The sequence below is a fragment of the Aedes albopictus genome, chromosome 2 (assembly GCF_035046485.1).
Source record: "Aedes albopictus strain Foshan chromosome 2, AalbF5, whole genome shotgun sequence".
NCBI lineage: Eukaryota > Metazoa > Arthropoda > Insecta > Diptera > Culicidae > Aedes > Aedes albopictus.
The window spans coordinates 2,336,163-2,357,345 of record NC_085137.1 but is presented as its reverse complement, the minus strand read 5'-3'; the positions used below and the strand labels follow the sequence as shown (position 1 = coordinate 2,357,345).

The 21,183-nt window shown below is 36.8% G+C and overlaps 2 protein-coding genes across 4 annotated transcripts in view; one reads left to right on the top strand and one right to left on the bottom strand.

The window, feature by feature from the left end:
• The window catches only part of LOC109411753 (sulfotransferase 1B1), a 155,783-nt gene that overhangs the window by 20,851 nt on the left and 113,749 nt on the right, over positions 1-21,183 (top strand). The gene's annotated exons all lie outside the window — the stretch shown is intronic.
• The window catches only part of LOC109411751 (muscle-specific protein 300 kDa), a 97,302-nt gene continuing 77,415 nt past the window's right edge, over positions 1,297-21,183 (bottom strand). The window contains exons 9-18 of one of the 2 annotated variants that reach the window (XM_062848996.1): positions 20,920-21,073; positions 19,502-20,829; positions 16,436-19,429; positions 5,106-5,411; positions 4,473-4,621; positions 3,091-3,901; positions 2,859-3,017; positions 2,589-2,801; positions 2,260-2,517; positions 1,297-1,516 (exon numbers count right to left, since the gene is read on the bottom strand). In XM_062848996.1, coding sequence (XP_062704980.1) covers positions 1,421-1,516; positions 2,260-2,517; positions 2,589-2,801; positions 2,859-3,017; positions 3,091-3,901; positions 4,473-4,621; positions 5,106-5,411; positions 16,436-19,429; positions 19,502-20,829; positions 20,920-21,073 — 6,468 coding nt within the window. In that variant the 3' untranslated portion in view covers positions 1,297-1,420. Of the gene's footprint in view, positions 1,517-2,259; positions 2,518-2,588; positions 2,802-2,858; positions 3,018-3,090; positions 3,902-4,059; positions 4,329-4,472; positions 4,622-5,105; positions 5,412-16,435; positions 19,430-19,501; positions 20,830-20,919; positions 21,074-21,183 lie in introns of those variants that run through there. The other variant, XM_062848997.1, reaches the window with a different exon arrangement.

Below are 21,183 nucleotides of genomic sequence, written 5' to 3'. Positions count from 1 at the left end.
TACATCCATTCCAGTATGAGTTTTATCGACATTTGACACATTCTTTGCGTTATCTACATATACTTTCGAAGAACTTGATGACTTTCCAACCAAATCTGTTTGGTCTTTAACAATTTCTTTCTCTTCACAATTTTTTGACCCCAAATATTTTTTTTCTGCAAAACTTTCAGGCTGTTTATCACGTATGTCTTCAAATGTATTGTTCTGGTCGACATCTGTCACATTAACAATTGCCAGATCACTGAATTCGGATACTTCCATCACTGTTGAAGAACTTGCTTCACTACCATAATCTTTTTCCGAATTTTTATCACCGATTGTTTTTCTGTTTACAGATGATTTATTGGGTTTGCCATATGCCTTTGATTTTCGTTTACGTTTAGATGAAGTTGCAATCGTTTGCCTTTTTTCTTCAGCGTGACTCTCATTTGAGATTTGGTAATCTCCACTTTCAATTAATGGATCATTAATGTACTCATTTTGAAGACTTTCCTTGATGGATTCGCTGTTCTGTGTGGAAGAAGTAATTATTTTCTTCGACTCAATTCCCTTAAGAACATCAGCAAACGATAATGAAGTGGAAGTCACTTGTTTTGTGCTCGTTCCACTGTTCATTGGTCTACTTTCCGCATCATGTTCCACAGCAGTCTTCGTAGGTATTTGAATTTTGGGAAGTGTTGCCTGATTTTGACTTGGCATGCTTGCTGTAGAAGTTGTCATGTTCTTTTTAGTTGTTATTGCTGGTGTAGTACCACCAAACTTTTGTTTGGTTTTTGCAGCTTTCTTGTCACTGACAGTACAGTCATCAACTTTTGGAATGCTGGATTGCTCATACAATTGAGGTAAACCACGTGTTTTAACCGAAACACATTCATTATTTTTCTCTTCCTTGTCACCAACCGCTAGAACATCAGAGCCAAAAGATGATATATTTGTTGTGGTGTACGTTTCTTCTTTATCATTCCGGTGCAGTTGAATGATTGCGCCCTTTTTCAAACCTCTTAACACTTCTGCGTAAGTTAATTCTGAATTCCCCCAAACGGATTTCTTTGCATTAGTTGTAAATACTCCTTTTATGTTGCTTCCTATGTTTTCCTTTGCTACCATTGGAGATGATTGTATGTTTTCTCCTGGATGTTTTGTCTCCGTCGGCATCAATGGTTTATTGATGTCATGATGCAGCATAATTTTATTGACATCGTGCCTCCAGGTTTTTGGAAGTTCCTGGTAATGGAATTTGTAATTTATTTACCGAAATTTTGTGAATATAATTGATGATGGATAAAGCATTTCATATTGTTTTAATAACATATCTGTATTTGATAATTGCAAACAAATATATAAATATACATGACAAATGTGAAGATTTGTTTAAATAAAATCACGATTTTGATAAAATTGACCGGAAATTGTGGCTATTTCACTCCTCTGGAGAGCCGCGTTGTAGCAGCAGTTTGATTTTGGCGTTTATTTGGTTTAGATGCGATTGAAGAGCTCGAATACGTTCACGGCATTCCTGAATAGTTAACTCCCAAGTACCACCGATGACAAATTGAAGCACATAGTCAATGAGTATGATTTTTTTCACAGTTGTCGGCAAGCAGAGCACATGTTACGATTTGCAGAAATGTTACACATGATATATGCAGTAAGAGTTTATTTTTAGAATGATGTTAGAGTATGGTAGAACGTTAGTGGGAAAAATAAAAAAGATGAATGGGAATAAAAGAAATGAGTTTAATGCATTCGTTACTATATACCTAATTAAATATGATAACGACAAAAGGAATATGTATATCCATTGATGTTGAGACACAAACCGTGCGGAATGTTTACACATAATAAAACATGTCTTCCATTACAATATCTTTTCTTTCGATTGCTGTGAGTATTGTGTAATTGGCGTAATTAATGAAACAATATGATTGTTCTGTGATACATGGTGTAAAGTGATAGTAGAACTGTGATGTTAAGACACTGAAGTCATTTAATGAATTTCCAATGAAAATACATACAGAAAGTATCTAAAATCAAACTGTCATCCAACGATTAAAACAAACTCTTAATTATTCTAACTAATTTGGCCAGTGAGCCTCTAGGTAAATTTGTCATGAAATGTGCCACGGCATATAATTGGAAAAAATAAATAAATTGGTTCGTGACTCTCAAAAATGTTTTAAAACAGATTTGAAACGGCTTCAAAAGGTATTGCAATGCTGAAGTGTGATAAATTGAATTGCAAAACAAATAATTACGTACCTGTTCGTTCTTTTCACTATCGCTCGACTGGTGGAGTGGTGAAAGAATATTTCGAAGTTGCTGCTCTTCATGTACAATGCGTTGACGAATTGCTTGCATTTCACTTTGGCAGTCTTCTATTTGCACTAAAGCTCGGTCCAAGTTTTGCGTGGTCTGGAAGACATCTCTGTTGAGCTTTTCCAGATCTTCAATAACGATACGCCCGTCGTGCACTATATTAGGATTTTCGGTGTAAATTACTTCCGAGTGAAAATGAACCTGCGAGTAGAAGGAAAATTGATATATTATATTGTTAATTTTGTATATGTATGTATATATTTTTGATTTACCTGCAGCTTCTCCAAAGAAATGTTAACTTTGATTTTTTGTGCTGATACATCAGCAAGCATTTGCTCAAGAATTCTCAATTGGTCTCGCAAAGGCTTGTTCTTCAGGTCTGCAGATTCCAATAAACTATAGCTTTCCTTTATCCACTCTTTTACACTTTTGATTTTGTGTTCAAATTGTAGCCACTCCTCTGTAGTTTCTTGTAAGTACAAGTTCTGAAACAATAGACGAAGTTATAATATTGCTCCAACAGTTGTATCGTTGTTGCTTACTCTTTCAAATAGAACAGTCTCGTTATCGATTTTCAGTGTTTCGGCTTCGTGTAATTTATTTTTCAAATATCCAGTCGAGCACACTTCGTTTATTTTGTCGAATTCGTGATTCATTTCGCTTAAGTTTTGCGATACATCAGTCAAGCTTGATACAGCGTTCTACATGAATTATAAAAAAATACATATAAAATATTTATATTTTTTTATGTTATTGATTTTTTGGGCAACTTACAGCATATTGATGGCGAGCCGATTGCGCTTCTTGGAGCGAATTCAACTGGAGCTTCCGGTCCAAAAGTGGTCGTAATTTTAGAGACCATTCGACCACCAATTGATAAACTCTCATGAAATTGGCCCAATTTCCAAGAATTTGATCAACGGTATGATTTTTGTCCTCAATGAGTTGAATTGTTTTTGATAGTTCAAACAGAATTTGATCCATGTTTGCTTGCATTGCCTTTTGGTCATTGTAGTGTTTGGAATTTTTAATGATCTCGTTTCCATAGTACACCAGTTGTTCATAAGCAGTTCGTACTTCTTGGCTTTCATGAACCAATTGAACAAGTTTCGTTTTCAGTTCACTGGGATCAATGTTGTGATTGCTTATTGTTAGCTCTGCGTTTTCAATCCATGTTTTGATTCTATCATAAACTACAAAGTAGTTTGTTCTAATTTCCTTAGCTCTTTGGAATTCACTTGTATACTGTTCCATGGTTTCGGAAATAGTTGTGATGGATGCTTTCAAGGACTTAAGTTGCTCTTCTATATCAACGGGTAAGAAATCTTGAGTTCCTAAATATTCTTCGTTTATTTGTTGATCCAGTTGATTAACATGTTCTGAGTACTCGTGAGCACTAGATTTGCATGCTACAAGATTTTTTTCCGTTTGATATAAACGTTCATCGAATGGATCAATCTGCTTTAGTTTTTCCAGTAATTCTTGGATGCAACTGCTTAGTTTTGATAATTTGTCCGAGAAGCGATGTATGCTATCCAACTTTTGATTTATTTTGCGATGTTTCGCCTTCAAATTTTCAGTCAGCCTGAAATGGAAAGAAGAAAAAGAAATCTTTAAAAATAGATCATCGACAAATTGGTACCTATCCTCAAATTATTACGCCCTAAAATCCAACTGTTGAATATATTTACACTACGAATGAGGATGAGCAACGTCTCATAGTGAACAAAGTTTTAAATTTACCGATGATGTCATGCAGATTTTCGTGCGGCGATTTGACCTTGACTTTTTCCAATGTTTATTTAAGCTGCGCCACGACTGATTTAAAGCTTTAAATGCAGCAGTAAAATTCGCAGTCAACCAGGATTACGATGACATTCTTGCGCGATATGCGATAAGGTTTTAATTGATTTATTTTTTGACTAGGATATGGAATCTTGTAGTTTAATACTGAGCGTCTGAAACGTAACTAAAGCTGAGCATTACGATTCTCAGCGTATATGCCCGGTGTTTGCGATTTGACATGAACTGAGAGAGTAATCGTGAGAAATCAAACAAAAAGAAAAATGAGCGGATGAACATATCTGCGCCATTGATGCGTTTTAAGCTGAGAGCTCACCACGGTCTGCGACTGTCTATTTCTTTGACTTACTCACCTAGAGTCGATTTGGTTCAGATGTATCAATTTTTCTTCTAATGTGTTTGGAGATAGTTTTTGTTCTCGCAATGCTTCGATCAATGTTTTAGCCAATAGATTAGCTTTCTCATTCAATTGGTTGAGCACTGTTTTGTCATCCAACAAATTCTGAAAGAAAAAACATGTTTCGATGATGTCAGAGGATCGTTAAAAATAAGATTAACGTATGTATGACGAGTTAGTATTCAAATCTGGACAGAGATTTTCGCTTGCTATGAAGTCATTCGTATTTTTACGCTCTCTGGCTCTCCTTGGTGTATTTGTTTTTCGCTTGAGAGCGGCAACGTGCTTGCTGTGTACGATCGTTTTTTACTGACTGCTAAATGCCGGTTGAATTCAAGGAACTTCGCTAGTTCCACAGACGTAGAAAATGACATCACAGTTATATGTTGTTATTTAAAGTGTTCCAATCGTGACATCATGATCGTTTCATTTGCATATGCGTTTCTAAAGACATGATTGAGCGCAACGACCTATAGCAAGGATAATCATTTCCAGTGGAAAGTTATTTCACACGAATATTTTCATAGCAAAATGGATTTAAATTGTATGCGAGTAATATGCTTTAAGTTTCCGGCAATTTGGTACTTACCTGTACTGATGCACATTTATTCTGGATATCTTCACTCGATCGTACTACCAAATCAAGACTTTTGTCCTTTTCTAACAGGCTGCTGGATTTTGTCTCTAGTTCTTGAAGGATATCTTCCAGTTGAATCCACTGCTGTCGAAGCTGAATCAAATTTTCATGTAAATTTTCCAGAAAACTTGCCTCACTTGTCCACCGATTGTTGAGCTCAATATTATCACTATTTATTTTTTCACTTTCAATAGGATGTGATTTTTGAATGATTGTTCCTGTTATTTCATTAAATGTATCAAGCTCGTGTTGTTTCGTCTGTAAATAAATGCAATAAAAATTAGCGTTGAAATTAGGAACGGATATGCTTAAAGAAGACTACAGACTGCAAAATCGTTTCGTGTTGTTCTCGATGAGTTCGAAGCTTGAATGCTGTATTTTTAGGAAATATCGCATGCTAGTGATTTTCATTTCACTCGGTACAGTGTGGGTCGAAACAGTGAGACGTGGTCGATATTTATACAAAATGGTCATGTTTGGCGATATGGCATTTTATTTCTAGTTATCCAATTGAGCTTAAATTTTGGCAGTGGTCATCAATTGCGTAAGTTTTTGCACATCTGAAATTAGTAGAATTGTTTCCCAACTTTAAAAAAATGCATATCAGAATGCAATAATCTGTAATTCCGGATGTCAAAATTTCAGTACTTTGGGTACACTAAAAATCGAGCACCATTGCGTCAAACATGACCATTGTTGCGGCGCCTGGCCAAGTGTTTTAGTGAAACTGGCAGCACGGCATTTGGAAGTGGCAGTTTTGAATCAGATTTAATCCTTACTGTGATAGGCAGTAGGTAGTGCCCAAATTACTATCGATTAAAGTGCTTGTATCTATGATAGTATCGGCAGTGAAACTATCATGTAAGATCTTTATTGTATGTTATAAGCATATTTTGTTTAAATATATTGCATCATTTGACCTGACGTGAAGTGCTGCTTTCAATATATGTTTCGTCGTACTTGAGATACCTGCCCCCAATAATCATTTTAAAAGGAAATCAGCTGCTGGTCCACCACTGTATACATATTTGCTCTCACGTAGTCCTACGACACAAAAGATCATCTGCTCAGTAATTCATTTTCTGAAGAGCCAAAACGTATGTTAAGCAGATAGAGTAAAAATACTGTGAATGCAGAATACATAGCGATACTAAAGCTCTATGAGTTATATGAGACTGAGTGTCTGATACGCCTATACAGTACCGGCGAAATAAAATTTTAACCTGGAGTGGAGTTGATTACAAGGATGAATTTTATGCGTAGCTCTAACGCGAGTACGATAACTGCCCAAGCCACGACGTCAAGATCATAGGATAATTGAACGTTCAGGTTCACCAGGAAACGGAGTTTAGATCGACAATTGCGGAAAGCCAATTGACGAACGAGAACTACGGCCTTCCTCTCTCCGATTTCGTCTCCTCTAAGAACATGGCCATACGTAGCACCTATTTCTAGCATAGCATAGGGAGGAATCACTTAGAGAAATTTCTGATCTTGAGGAATTTCTTGAATAAATATAAGATAAATTTCAGGAGGATTCTTTGAAAGAATTTCTGTAGAAATTTCTAGAGCAATTCTGGGAGGAATTTCTAGAAAAAAAATTGAAAGAAATCTCTTGAGCAATTCCTGTAGCAAATGTTAGAGAAATTTCTGAAGAAGTATTTAAGGAATTCTAGAGGAACTTCTGAACAAATTCCTGGCGTAATCCCTGGAAGAATTCCAGATGAAATTTTGGGACTCCTCCAGAAAATTCTCCGGAAATTCCTCCTGGAATTTTTCAAGGATTTTTTTCTGAAATTTCTGAAGGAATTCCTCCTCGAGTTTCTCTGGAGATTTCTCCGGGAATGTCTCCAAGAATTTCTCCAAGAATTCTTCCAGGGATTGCTCCAGGAATTTCTGCTGAGTCTCAAGCAGGAATTCCTGCAGCAATCCCTGGAAGAATTCTTGGAGAAATTCCTGGAGACATTCCCGGAGAAATCGCCAGAAAAACTCGAGGAGGAATTCCTGGAGAAATTTCAGAAAAAATCCCTTGAAAAATTCCAGGAGGAATTTCCGGAGAATTTTCTGGAGGAATCCCTGGGGAAATCGTGGAGAAATCCCTGAAGCAATTCCTGTAGGAATCTCTGGAAAATGTCTGGAGGAATTCCTAAAAAAAAATCCTTAAGGTATTCCTGGAGAATTTCCTTGCAGAATCTCTGAAAAAAATCCTAGAGGATTTCCTGTAGAAATTCATAATTTCTATAGGATGTCCAGGAGCTATTCTTTGATCAATTCCTGGAGGAATTCCTGACAAAAATTCTGGGGAAATTCCTGGAAGGATTCTCTGAAAAGTTCCTAGAAAAATTCCTGGATAAAATCCTTGAGGAATGCCTGGAGCAATTCATAGAGGAATTTCTGTGGGTATTGCTGTAGGAATCTCTGATGAAATCTCTGGTGGAATCTCTAGAGGACTTCTTGAAAGTTACTGGATGAATTTCTGAAGGAATCTTTAGAACTCTGGGGAGATTTCTATTTCTATTAATTTTCTATTTCTGAAAAAATCCCTTGATAAATTCCAGAAGGAATTTCTAGAGAAATTACTGGAAGGATTTTTGGAGAAATCCTTGAAGGAATTCCTGAAGTAATCCCTTGGACAATCTTTGAGGAAACTTGTGGAGAAACCCTAGAGGAATCCCCGAAGCAATTCCTGGAAAAATCTCTGTTGGAATTTCTGGAGGAATGCCTGGAGGACTCCATGAAAAACTCCTTAAGGTATCCTAAAGTAATACCAAAAGGATTTCCAGGAAGAATCAGAGAAATTTCCTGGAAGAATTGAAAATATCTGGAGGAATCTTCGAACGATTTCCTGGAGAGATCTCTGGAGAAATCTCTAGAAGAATTCTTGAAAGAATTACTGAATGAATTTCTGCAGGAATCTTAAGAGAAACTCTGGGAGAAATTTCTAAGAAAAAATCTTGAGAAATTCCTGGTGGAATTTCAAGAGGAATTTCTGGAGGAACTCTTGAAGAAATCCTCGAAGGAATTCCTGAAAGAATCCTTGTGGGAATTCTTGTGGTGGAATTCCTGGAAGAATTCCTGCAGAAATTCCTGGAGTAATCCCTGCAGTAATTGCTGGAGCTATCCCTCTAGTAATTCCTGGAGGAAAATCTGGAAGAATTTTTGATGGCATTCATAATGGATTTCCTGGTGAAATTCCTGGAGGAATCCCTGTGAATAAGTTCCTGGGGTAATTTATAGAGGAATTCCACGAGGAGACCCTGGAAAATTCCTAGATGAAATCCTGAAGGAATGCTTGCATGAGTTACTGGAGATATCCCAGGAAGAAACTCTTGGAAGCACTCCTGGGGAATTCCCGGTGGAATTCCTGGAGAATTCGCTGAAACAAGAATATCTGAAGGAAACGCTGAAAGAATTCCTGTAGAAGTCTCTGCAAGAATCCATGGAAAAATGCTTAGAAAAATACCTGGAAGAATGCCTTGTAGAACCCATAGTGGAATTTTCTAAGGAATCCCTGAAGAAATTTCTGGAGAAATCTTTGCAGGAATTCCTATAGAAGCCTCTGGGAAAATCCTTGGAGGAGTTCCTGTAAGAATTCTTAGGGAATTTCCTGGTGAAAATTTTGAAGGAATCCCTGAATTCCTGGAGAAGTCTCTGGAGGAATGCCAGAATTAATTCCTGTAGGAATTCTTGGTGGTATCACTGGAGGATATCCTAGTGGAATGAATCTCTAGAGGAACTCCTGGAAAAATTTGCATAGCAATTCCTAGAGGAATTTATGACGAAATTTCTAGTGGAATCTTTAGATGATTTTTTTGAGGAGGAATTTTTAAAGAAACCCCTGCTGGAATCCCCTGAGGAATCCCTGGAAGAATTACTTGTAGTACTCCTGAAGAAATTTCCAGAATACTAGGAACAGTTCCTGAAGAAATCGCAGCTGAAATTCTTGGAGAAATCCTTAAGGAATGATCTTAGAATTGTCTTCTTAGAAGTGTTCGTGGAGGAATCCCTGTAGCAGTTCCTGAAGAAATCCCTAGAGGAATTCCTGAAGAAACTCCAGAAGGAATCCCAGAAGCAATTTCTAAAGGAACTCCTGATGGATTCCTTAAACAGTTCCTGGAGGAAGAACTGGATTAATTCCTGGAAGAGTTCCTTAAAGAATACAAGGAAAAATTCCTGAAAGAATCCTATGAAAATAAGTTGTTCCTGAAAAAAAATCACAGAAGGAATTCTCGAATATAGCACAGGAGAAATCCAAGAAGGAATTCCTGAAGAAATCATGGAGGAACTTCTTTAGGAATTCCTGCAGCAGTTCCCGAAGAAACCCCAGGAGGAATCCCGGAAGCAATTCCAAGAGGCTTTCCTAATGAAATCCCCAGCAGTCCCTGGAGGAAGTACTGGATTAATTCCTGGAGGAGTTCCTTAAAAAATCCAAGAGGAACGCCTGACGGAATTCTAAAAGAAGTTCCTTGATCCTTGGAGAAATTTTTGAAATAATCTCTGGAATTGTTCCTGAAAGAATCACAGAGGAAATTCCTGAGTGAAGGTAGAGGTCACACAGATGGAGTTCTTGGAGAAACCCTGAAGGAATCCTAAGAAGAGTTCGTGGAAGAACTCCTTGAGGAATCGCCGTAGCAGTTCCTGAAGGAATCCTTGGAGGAATTCCTGAAGAAACTTCAGAAAGAAATCCCGAGAGCAATATAAAAGGGAATTTCTAAGGGAATTCCTAAACATTTCCTGGAGGAAGCACTGGATTAATTCCTAGAGATGGTTCTGAAAGAGTTCCAAGAGGAATTCCGGGAGGAATTCTAAAAAGAGTTCCTGGGGGAATCTTTGGATTATTCTTCCAGAAATTGTAGGACTCCCAAAAGAATGTTTCGTACAATTTTAGTAAGGAATTCCTGGATTTATTTTTAGATATTCTTCGGTATTTTTTTTCTGAAAGATATTCTTGCTGGAATACTTCGAATTATTCCAGATTGAATTATTGTAGCAAACGCTAGTGGAATTCTTCAAGGAATGTATGGAGAAATGTCTGAAAAAAAAATTCCTAAAGAACACTTTCAGAAATAAAGGGTGTCCACGATGAAATTGGCACACAAAAAATATTGTATAACTTTTGATTGCGTTCGCCAAAATAGCTAATATTTTGACCATGAATAGTATATGTGTAGCTAATACCATAAAATTTTCATTAAAATCGGTTGAGTATTGGCGGAGATATCGTTGAAACAAGGGAATTGCCGCTTGAGAATCTCGTGCAAACAAACATTTTGGAAAATTTCACTTTTTTGCCGTTTCAACTCTGGCGCCAAAAATCCTGAACCGATTTCAATGAAAATTTTTATGTACGTAAAGTAAGTATGTAGAAGTAATTTGTCAAAATTTCATTCAATTTGATCATACCGTTAAAAAGTTATAGCCATATATGTCGCATTATGTCACAATAAGCAGATGAGGTTTTTGGTATAGTGAAATTCAAACTGCTCTTACTTTGAAAGTACTCAACAAAAATGGCTGAAATTTTCACTGTAAACAGTTTGACACAACAATTTTACATTGTCAAAATTTTATAAAAATCGGGATAGTGTCACTAGTCCTACAGTCAAAATAGTGCACGCGGAACTAAAAATGGTCAAAAAGTACCTAAAATTTACCTTAAAGCGATTTGAGCTTTGGATATTTACTAGAAGAAGTACTGAACCGATTTCGATCAAATTTTTACCACTTAACTGATACTATGTTAAGAATATCGAGTGAAATTTTCGAACGTTTTGATGAGGTAACAAAAAAGTTATAGCCTAAGCATTTTTTTGAAATGGGTGCCCAAATTTTCAAAAATTTCATTTTATGATATCGACAATATTTGCGCCCATACTCAACCGATTTTAATGAAAATTTTATGGTATTAGCTACACATAATATACTATTCATGGCCAAAAAATTAGCTATTTTGGCGATCGCAGTCAAAACTTATACAATATTTTATGTGTGCCAATTTCATTGTGGACAGCCTTTACCAAAAAGGATCTCTGGTGACATTCCTTCGGGAATCCCTGGAGAAATTCTTCGAGGAATCCTTGATAAAAGCACTGGAACAATCACTGGAGAAATTTCTAAAGATATCCCAGGAGAAATTCCCGGGGGAATGTCTGAAGAAACCCCTACAGGAATTCTTGAAAAAATCTCTGGAGCATTCCATGATGAAATCACTGGAGGATATGGAAAAATTCCTGGAGGAATTCGTCGATGTATCCTTGCAGAAGTATCTGTATAAATTTCTGATGGAATCGTGGGCGGAATTCCTGAAGCATTTCTTGGAACAAACCCTGAAACAATCACTATCGGAATCCTGCAAGATGCCCATGGAAGAATTCACGAAGGATAAATTTCTGGAGAAGTCACTCGATGAATTCCTGAAAGAAACACTGGAGAAGTTTCTGAAGAAATACCTGAAAGAATTTCTGAAAGTGTCCTTGCAAAAAATCTTCTAGGTATTTTGCTCTTTGGATGACGTTTGTTTGAATTGAATACTAGTGAAAATTCGTGAACTATTAGGTACTACACTTTATAGCAGCATATGGTTCTACAAAGTACTTTTTCCTCCTACTGAAACCGGTTCCCGCATATCTGGAAAATCTGGCATTTTGTTTTTTCCATGAATAAATATCACACAATTTACCCATTCAACCAAACTTTTTATTTCTTAAAATTCTATAATAAGATTGAAGTGGGTTCTCTTTGAGAAATACATGTGATTTTCGAGTTAAAAAGGCTTTCATAACTATGGATAAAAACCTTAATTATTAGAATAGTTTATTTCTTGACATATAAATTGTGGAACTCTGAATTATTAATAATATTGAAGTCAAGGGCGTAGCCAGGGGGGTCAGGGGGGCCGTGGCCCACCCCTGACCGAGCACCTATATTCTAACTTAACCGAAAAACTTAGATGATCAGAGCTGTTTTTGACTAGTAAAAATAAAATTCTCCTGCATCCTCATATTTTTTTTTAATGTATGCAGGAATTCCTTCGCAAATTCCTGGAAGTACTCCATCGAAATTCCTGAAGGAATCCCTTCGCAAATTCCTGAAGAAATTCCTTCGGAAATTCCTGAAGGATTCCTTCGGAAATTCCTGGAGCAATTCTTTCGGGAATTCCTGGAGGAATTCCTTCGGAAATTCCTTGGGAAAATCTTGGATTAATACCTTCGGAGATTCCTGGACGAATTCTTTCAGAAATCCATAGTGAAATTCCTGAGGAAATCCTTAGGTGAATTCCTTACGAAATTCCTGGAGGAATGCTTTTGGAAATTTCTGGAGGAATTCCTTCGGAAATTGCTGGACGAATGTCATTGAAAATTCCTAGAGGAATTCCTTCAGAAAGTCGTGGAGGATTTTTTTCGGAAATACTTTTTGGATTTTTTTTTGGAAATTCTTGCAGGAATTCCTTCGGAAATTCCTTGCGGAATTCCTGGAAGAATTCCTTCGGAAATTCCTGGAGGAACTCTTTCAGAAATTTCGGGAGGAATTCCTTCGGAAATTGCTGGACGAATTCCTTTGGAATTCCAGGAGGAATTCCTTTAGGAATTCCTGGAGGAATTCTTTCGGAAATTCCGGGAGGAATTCCTTCGGAAATTGCTGGACGAATTTCATTGGAAATTCCAGGAGGAATTCCTTCGGAAATTCCTGCAATAATTTCTTCGGCAATTACTGGAGGAATTCCTTCGGAAATTACTGGACGAATTCTTTTGGAAATTCCTGGAGGAATTCCTTCGGAAATTCCTGGAGAAATTCCTTCAGAAATTCCTGGAGGATTTTTTTCGGAAATTCTTTTTAGATTTTTTTTTGAAATTCCTGGAGGATTACCGTCGGAAATTCCTAGCAGAATTCCTTCGGAAAATCCTGAAGGAATTCTTTCGGAAATTCCGGGAGGAATTCCTTCAGAAATTCCTGGAGGAATTCTTTCTGAAATTTTGGGAGGAATTCCTTCGGAAATTGCTGGACGAATTCCTTTGGAGATTCCCGGAGGAAATTCCCTTTAGGAATTTCCGAAGGAAATCTTCCAGCAATTTCCGAAGGAATTCCTTCTAGAATTTCCGAGGGAATTCCTGCAGTAATTTCCGGTGGAATTCCTCCAGGGATTTTCAAAGGATTTCCTGCCGGAATTTCCGAAGGAATTCTTTCATGAATGTCCGAAGGAATTCCACCAGGAATTTTCGAAAGAATTTCTCCAGGAATTCCTTCACGAATTTCCGAAGAATTTCCTCCATAAATTTCAGAAGGAATTCCTCCTGGACTTTTGCGAAGGAATCGCTCAAGGATTTTCTGAAGGAATTCCTCCATGAATTTCCGAAGGAATTCCTCCCGAAATTTCAGGAAGGAATTTCTCCAGGTTTTTCCGAAGGAATTATTCCAGGAATTTCCGAAGAAACTCCTCCAGGAATTTCCGAAGGAAATCCTCCACGAATTCTCGAAGGAATTCCTCCAAGAATTTCCGAGGGAATTCCTCCAGGATTTTCCCGAAGAATTCCTCCATGAGTTTCCGGAGGAGTTTGTCCAGGAATTTACGTAGGAATTCCTCCAGGAATTTTCAAAGGAATTTCTCCTGGAATTTTCAAAGGATTTTCTCCTGAACTTCCGAAGGAATTCCTCTACGAATATCCAAAGAAATCCCTCCCGGAATTTCCAAAGAAATTTCTTATGGATTTGACTTGAAATACCTCCAAAAATTTTTGACGGTTGTCCTCGAAAAATTTCCTGAGGATTTTCTCACATAATCCCCAAACGTGTTTCTGAAGGAATGTTTGAAGAAGTTTCTCAAGATTTCGTAGGAGTTCCGCAATGCATTTTTGAAGGAATTTCCGAAGAAACTTCTCAAGGATCTTTCGCTGGAATTCCTTGAGGAATTTCGTAAAGATTTATAAAAAAAAACGAAAAAATTCCTCAACGAACTTATCAGACAATTTCTCACGAAATTTCCAAATTTCCATAAGACATTTCAGACATATGTCAAAAAAATTTCCAAACGAACTCCTTTAACAATTTCCGAATTTTCCTTATCAAGGCATTATTAAAGGAATTCTTCAAAGAGTTTCTGAATGAGTTCCTCTAGGAAATAAAAAATCACAAAAAGCATTTCTTCAGGAATTTCCGAAATATTTTTTCAAGGAAGTTTTGAAAGATTTTTAAAGAAATTCTTTCTGGAATTTCAGAAGGGAAATCTCATGAGACTTTTAGTGGAATTTTTTCAATATTTTCGAAAGAATTGCTTCAGGAATTTGGGAAGGAATTCTCACAGAAATTTTCGGATGAATTCCTCCAAGAATTTTTGAAGGTATTCCTCAAGGAATTTTCGGAAGAATTCCTCACGAAAACTCCGAAGGAGTTCCTCAAGCAATATTCTAAATCTATTTCAAAGAAATTCCTCAAGGAATTCCCGAAGAATCTTCTAGAGGAAATTGTAGAAGAACTCTCGAAAAAATGTTTTATGGAATTTCTCAAGGAGCTTTAGAAATGAAGGAATTCCTCAAGAAATTTCTGAAGAATTTGTCAAGGAATTTGCGGTGGAATTCCTCAAGGATTTTCGAAATAAATTCCTGAAATTATTTTTTTAATTGATTGCTTTAAAAAGTTCCGAATGCATTCCTCTAGCAACTTCCAAAGATATTCCACCAGGAATTTCAGAAGGAATTCCTTTAGAAATTTTCAAAGAATTTTTTCCGGTAATTCCGGAGGGATCATTAAAGGATTTTTCGAAGAAAATTCTCCAAAAATTTCTTAGGGTATTCCTCAAGGAAAGGAATCTCAGTTTGATTGTAATTTTTGAAAGAATTCCCGGAGAAATTCTTAAAGTATTTTCTGGAGCTTCTCAAACGGTTTTCTGGTGGAATTAAGAATGATATTTGTAAAGAATTACTGGGGAAATTCTCAAAAGAATGCATGGTGAAATTCGTAATAAAACTGGAGGAGTTATTGAAAAAATTTCTGAAGGTATTCCCAACGAAATTATTGCAAGTTTTCCGAAGGTAATTTCTGCTGGAATATCTACATTAAAATAACCTGGAAAAATATTTAAGAAATTTCTGGAGAAACTGCTGGATAAATTCAAATTCATGATGGCATTTGTTAAAAAATTCCTGAAGCAATATCTTGAGGAATTCCTCAGGATTATAATCATATATGATTCTTCCATTGAACCATTCCTGTTAATCACCCATACCCATATTTCATACTTCACTTTTATTGTTTTTTTAATGATGAAGTATTTGAACTCCTTGTTACTGCAAAGTGGTTTTCAGTGTAAGGGTGCTCGCCCCCCCCCCTGGCCGAAAAGCTGGCTACGCCCTTGATTGAAGTTGGCTCGAAGATTTAAAAAAAAATCTGGCGACCAGGAAGGGGGACCGCCACCCTGCCCGCCACTGGCCCCAGCGAGTTTCACGTCATCACTTCCTTCCCTATCCTCAATTGACCTGCATTCGGACGGGGCTGGCGCGGTAGGAGCAATTGTGGGCGCTCATTCATGCTCATGCTCATGCTCACTAGTTATCACCGAATTATTTCAATAGTTTTCAAAAACCGAAATATTTTGTAGTTCGTCACAGAAAAATGAAAATAATCGGTTGAGAAATAACTGAGATAAAGTTAACTAGTTTGCTTGGGAAACGGCTTTGGTGCAATTTTATCGTCCGATACTGTACCTCTGCGTCTGCAGAAATTCATGCGGTTGTCGTCGGGGTGTTGGTGGGATATGGTTGGCAAAGGGTTCACACATTGGTACGTGGATGCCAGGCGTAACGTGAAAGATTAGTGTGTTTATTATGCTGAAGATAATGCTGCACGGTTCACTTGATTGATTTGATAGATTGACATTGTGTTGTGAAAGTTTGAAGGAAGGGAAACGGCTTTTTCAACCCGTTTGTGTTCTAGCGATGGCAATTAACATGTGGATATATATTAGTTGCATATGTAGAGAGGAGGGGGAAAGTTAGAGAATGATATAAAGTAGGAGGAAAGGGACGGTTCGAGCTCAAATTTGTACCAATGATGCATATATAATAGGTTCACAAACAGTAAAAATATGCGAATTTTTTAAGCACTCTATGAAAAAAAAAAATTGCTCGATGAACTTTTTTGTTGGAGGATAAAGTTGCCTATCCCAAACGTTTTGGCCACCCCCTGTATGTTTTTTTTTTCAAACATTGCACGAAACAGATTTTGGTCTAAGAACTTAAACTTATTATGGACATATTTGCAAAAACAATACATTCAATATTTCTACTTACCCGAAGCATTGCAAGCATTTCATTTACGAATTCGATTCGCGCAGACAGTGTTGGTTGAATCATCAAAGTATCATCAAATCTAGTATTCTGAAGACACGAGAGCACCTTACTACGCTGTGATACATGTTGCTCCAGCACATTCTTATTGAATAGGATTTCCTTTTGATTGAGAGCAATACTATTGGAAAGCTCAGTGAAACGCGTTTTGTACAATTGTAGCTGCGATAGACATCTGTCCTGATCTTTTTCTTCAAGAGTGTGCCAGAACATATCTGCTTGTTCTTGAATATCATGATAGAGCAAATTTCTTGTAGCGATTTCAGATTCGACAATTTTGTCAAGCTCAACAATTTCTCGGTTCAAACAATCAATGTCCACTTTGAATGTAGGTGTTTTTTCCACATGTTTTTCAGTTTGATCTAACCATTTGCTCAATTGATCTATACTTGCGTGATAGGTAATGCGATAGTCATGGTTTTGTTGGAGATACGCTTCCCGATCAGTAAGTTTCTGTGGAATAGTAATCCTGAATTGCTCTGCCGTTTCAATCTTTGCTTGAAGTTCCCTTGGGTATCTTGTGCCCGAATGTACTTTATGCATTAGATTGTCCAGTTGAGAGATTTTTGTTCGTGCTTCAGAAGACAATCGTTTATGTGAGGCAACAAGGTCGGCTGACTCATTCAACTGCTCACTATACAATGGACGAGATTCAATCACTTCATTGTTGTTCTGGAACCAATTGATCAGAGTAGAAAACTCGTGTAACAGTGAATTCTGATGCATTTGCTCCTTTCTACATTTATCTTGATCGGTGGTAACATTTCTCTTAACTGAATCCAATTGAGTTTTCAAAGAATGAAGTTGGTCCATTATATTGTGACGATCTAAATCTGTGCCCTCATTTGCAATCAATCGTCCTTTTTCTGCAGCAGCCGCAATCATGTTGCTGCAACCGTCAATTTGAAGTAGAATATTTTCGTATTTTTTTAGTCTTTCTTCAATTGCAGATGGAAATTTATCAATTTCACTATATTCAGTGTTGATTTTTGCTAGTGTTTTAACGACGTCATTGATTGATCCGATGAATTGGTCTTTCATGGTCAATATTGTTTTCAATCGTTTCAGCTGCTCTTCTATTGTCATTATCATTTCTTCCAGCTTCGATGTGTTCTCTCGCAGATGTGGAATATTGGTCAGAAGAATTGAATTCAACTCCAGACGTTTTTCTTTTAAATCGGCTAAGATTGTTTCATACGATATCAAGAAATCTTGAATGCACTCGATTTTGCTGGCCATAGGTTTGTTCATATCACGTATTTGATTTTGAACTTGAGCCAAAAACTCTTCACATTTCTTAATTTTATGTAACGCATCTTCGAATTCATTTATGTGACTGTTGATTTTTTCAAGTTTTGAAGATAGAACGTTATAAAGACTATTCCATTTATCTTGAGCGTTTTTGACTTGAGCATTGATGCAATTTTTATCTAGCTCATTCAATGTTGGTATAATCGCATTCTTATATTCGTCAAGTTCTTTGAGGCAACCTTTTATGGCTGCACTCTCATTCATTGACTTATTGATTTTCTCAAACTGCTCCTTAAGAATGTCCAAGCTGGTTACTCTGACGTTGATCGATGCAATGGACTCAGCATCAGCCAACCAAACATTAAATCGATCCTTGTTATTCTCATAATTCAAACGTTTCATCCATTCTCTTTCCATAAAGTCAATTTTTCCCGTACAACACTCAATCAACTCCGTCAAATTGTTTCTGATTTCTTGAACATCATGTGACAGCTTATTCCGACCATCCTCATTACAGTCCTTCATGATTTCATTTACTTGATGAATAAAATCTTTGAACGCTTTCTCTTCAAATTCTCGAATAGTTACTTCGTGGCGCTTACACAAGTTTATTTCTGACAGAACGTTGGATGCCATCAGAGGGAGATGTTCAGCTATCTTGTTTACATCATTGAGCTTAGATTTTATCCATGTGCGAGTCATTTCGAAATTGTTCTGCATGTTCTTGCGACAAAGAATTTCATCGGAGATTTTTTCAATTTCTTTTCGAATGCAATCGTTTAGGGCACTGAGATCGCTAGAAAGTTTTTTGAAATCATCTTCCAGTGGCTGCTTTTCAGCGCTTTCCAAATCGCCTTGGATACTAGTAATTCTTTTGCCAATTGTATCTGTAAATGATTGCCTGCTTTCCAATTCTTTCATTAGTGATTTGAAAGTTTGCTGCTGCGTTTCAGCCGACTTTGCTTCATACCCGAGTGTGTACGGTGATGTAACTAAGTTTTTCTTTTCGCATAGCCATTGTTGTACACAATCAATGTCGGAAACAATCTTCGTGTAAGCTTTGTTCATTGAATCAATCATTTCAAACTTCCGATTCAACCTTTTACTTATATCGTTGAACCTTCGATCGATTGATTTCATTTGCTCATTAACTTGTTGTGCATCTAAGTTACTTACAAGATCAATTACAATAGACGCAAGGTGCTTGTAATTTTTGAGATTGTCATTATCATCTTGAAGTATTTTTTGAATATTAATTACTCTTTCCAGTCTTTGCTTGCCGTTCAAACCACATCCCTTTTCAAGATTGTCAATTTGACTGCTGATTGCATCCAGCCAGTTCTGCGTATCCTCATAACCTTTTTTGTAGCGTTCAATGTGGGATTGGTTAAAGGATTTTTTGTCAATCACTTTTTTCAACTCTCGTTCAAGACCGTCAAGCTTATCAGTTAGCTCATCATCAGTAAAGGAAATTTCATCCCTCTTTATGATGATGTTTCTAAGTAACTCATTCATTTGTTTAATTTCCTGTTCTGCAGCTTCGGATCGAAATTTGGATGGCTTGGACGACCATTCATTTATAGTTGCAGTCTGTTTATCAATCCATTGTTCCAGTTCAATTTTTTGTTTGAGTTGATGCTCACAACCATTAACTGCTGATACTAGATCAGTAATCCATGTTTGAACCTATGAACAATATAAAAATGAAAAAAAGAAAATTAGAAGTGCATTGGTCGAGAGCTATGAATAAAAAATTACCTCATCTATAAGATCTTCTAACCGTGCACGTACAATGAGTTCTTTTTCCGGAATCACTTGATGGGCACTTTCGATGGGCGAACTTGGTCGGCTAATACTCGCAGTAGCAGCTTCACATGCTTGAACAGCGTGAATCAAACGACTTTTTTCAACTTGCAGTTTATTATGGATATTCTGGGCACGTTCAAGCTGATTTTTTACCATATTTAAATCGTTGGAATTGAGCTCCCTGTCTTTTTCCACCTCGGGTTCAACTTCATCCAGATTTCTGGCTATGTCATCGAGAGTGTCTTCATATTCTTGAAATTTGTGGAGAGAATCGTAAAGTCGGTTTTTTATTTGCACCGAAGTATTCAAGAGTGAGTTATAACTGTCCTGAATATTTTTCATCTGATTCTCAATCTTGTTTTTGATGTCGGGTGAAAACGATACATATCTTTCAATTTGACTTTGTGCCTTTATGTTAAAATCGTCAATATTTACTTGATATCGTTGAATTTCGTTCAGTAACTTCTCGTGTTGCTCAATTTGCTCCAACGTTTGTTCTCGGTTATGAATATACAACGAATTATGTGCCATTAACTGGAATGAAATTTGAAGTAACCATTTTTCAATTTCCTGTAGCGTTTGGTAATACGTCATCTGGTCATTCAGTTCCATCTCCAACTTCTGAATGCTATAAGTGCATTTTTCATTTAGCTTGTTATTTCTTTGTTGTAAATTTAAAATTTTCTCAGTTTCAATGGCAGCTCTACCTGACTCAAATAGATCAGTAGCTTCTTGTTGGGTATTATCCAAGTCTACTTTTTTAAATGTTACTTCAGTGAGAATGTGCTTAGCTTTTTCCAGTATCATTTTGAGCTCGCCCATTTCTCCATGTGTCTCCGGCAACATTTCAAACGAATTTTCAGTGGCGCTCATCCAATCTGCAATTTGTTTTTTCGTTTCTTCATATTGTTCCAAACGACGGTATTTGGAATTCAAATCATTTAAAGTGCTATTAATATCCATTACAATAGCATCCAGTTGTTCACGCTGTTCAGATATTGTTTGGAACATGTTGGTTTGCTTGTCTTCGGAGTACATGTAGGATGATTTCGTGAACGAATCCTGTAGCATTTCGAAAAGCTTTTGTCCTTGGGGTACAGTGTTTGAAAGCGATTGCATAGTAAGTATTTTCTTTTTGGTATTGACAGTATCGTCGGCAGTGGAGCACTGTGATTCTAATATCTCTCGTTTGGCTTCATCGATCCATTTCTGCATTTCGTCTTTGAAGTAAATAAATTCCGTTTGACTCACTACATCCTTTTCCAATTTTGATATTAATCCTGGAAAACAATAAACGTTAGTAATTGTCCAGATGTTTTAATAATTATATAAACACTCAACAGATGGCATATTGGGATTCAGGGCCTTACCTTGCAAGTTCACCAACAATGATGAATAGCTTTTTTGGAGCTCAACGGTGCGATCTCGAACAATAGAACATGCACATTTTTCCATTAATGCTTCGCAGATATCATTCAATTCTTCAATGGAATTTTTCTTGGTCACAATTAAATTGAAGATATGCTGATATTTGGTGCGCAGGTTCGATTTGTTGTATATTAGATGTTTGTATTCAATTCGATGATTCATAAAAGGTGAAAAGGATACATGCTCAGGTTAGTTACTTTCGTCAT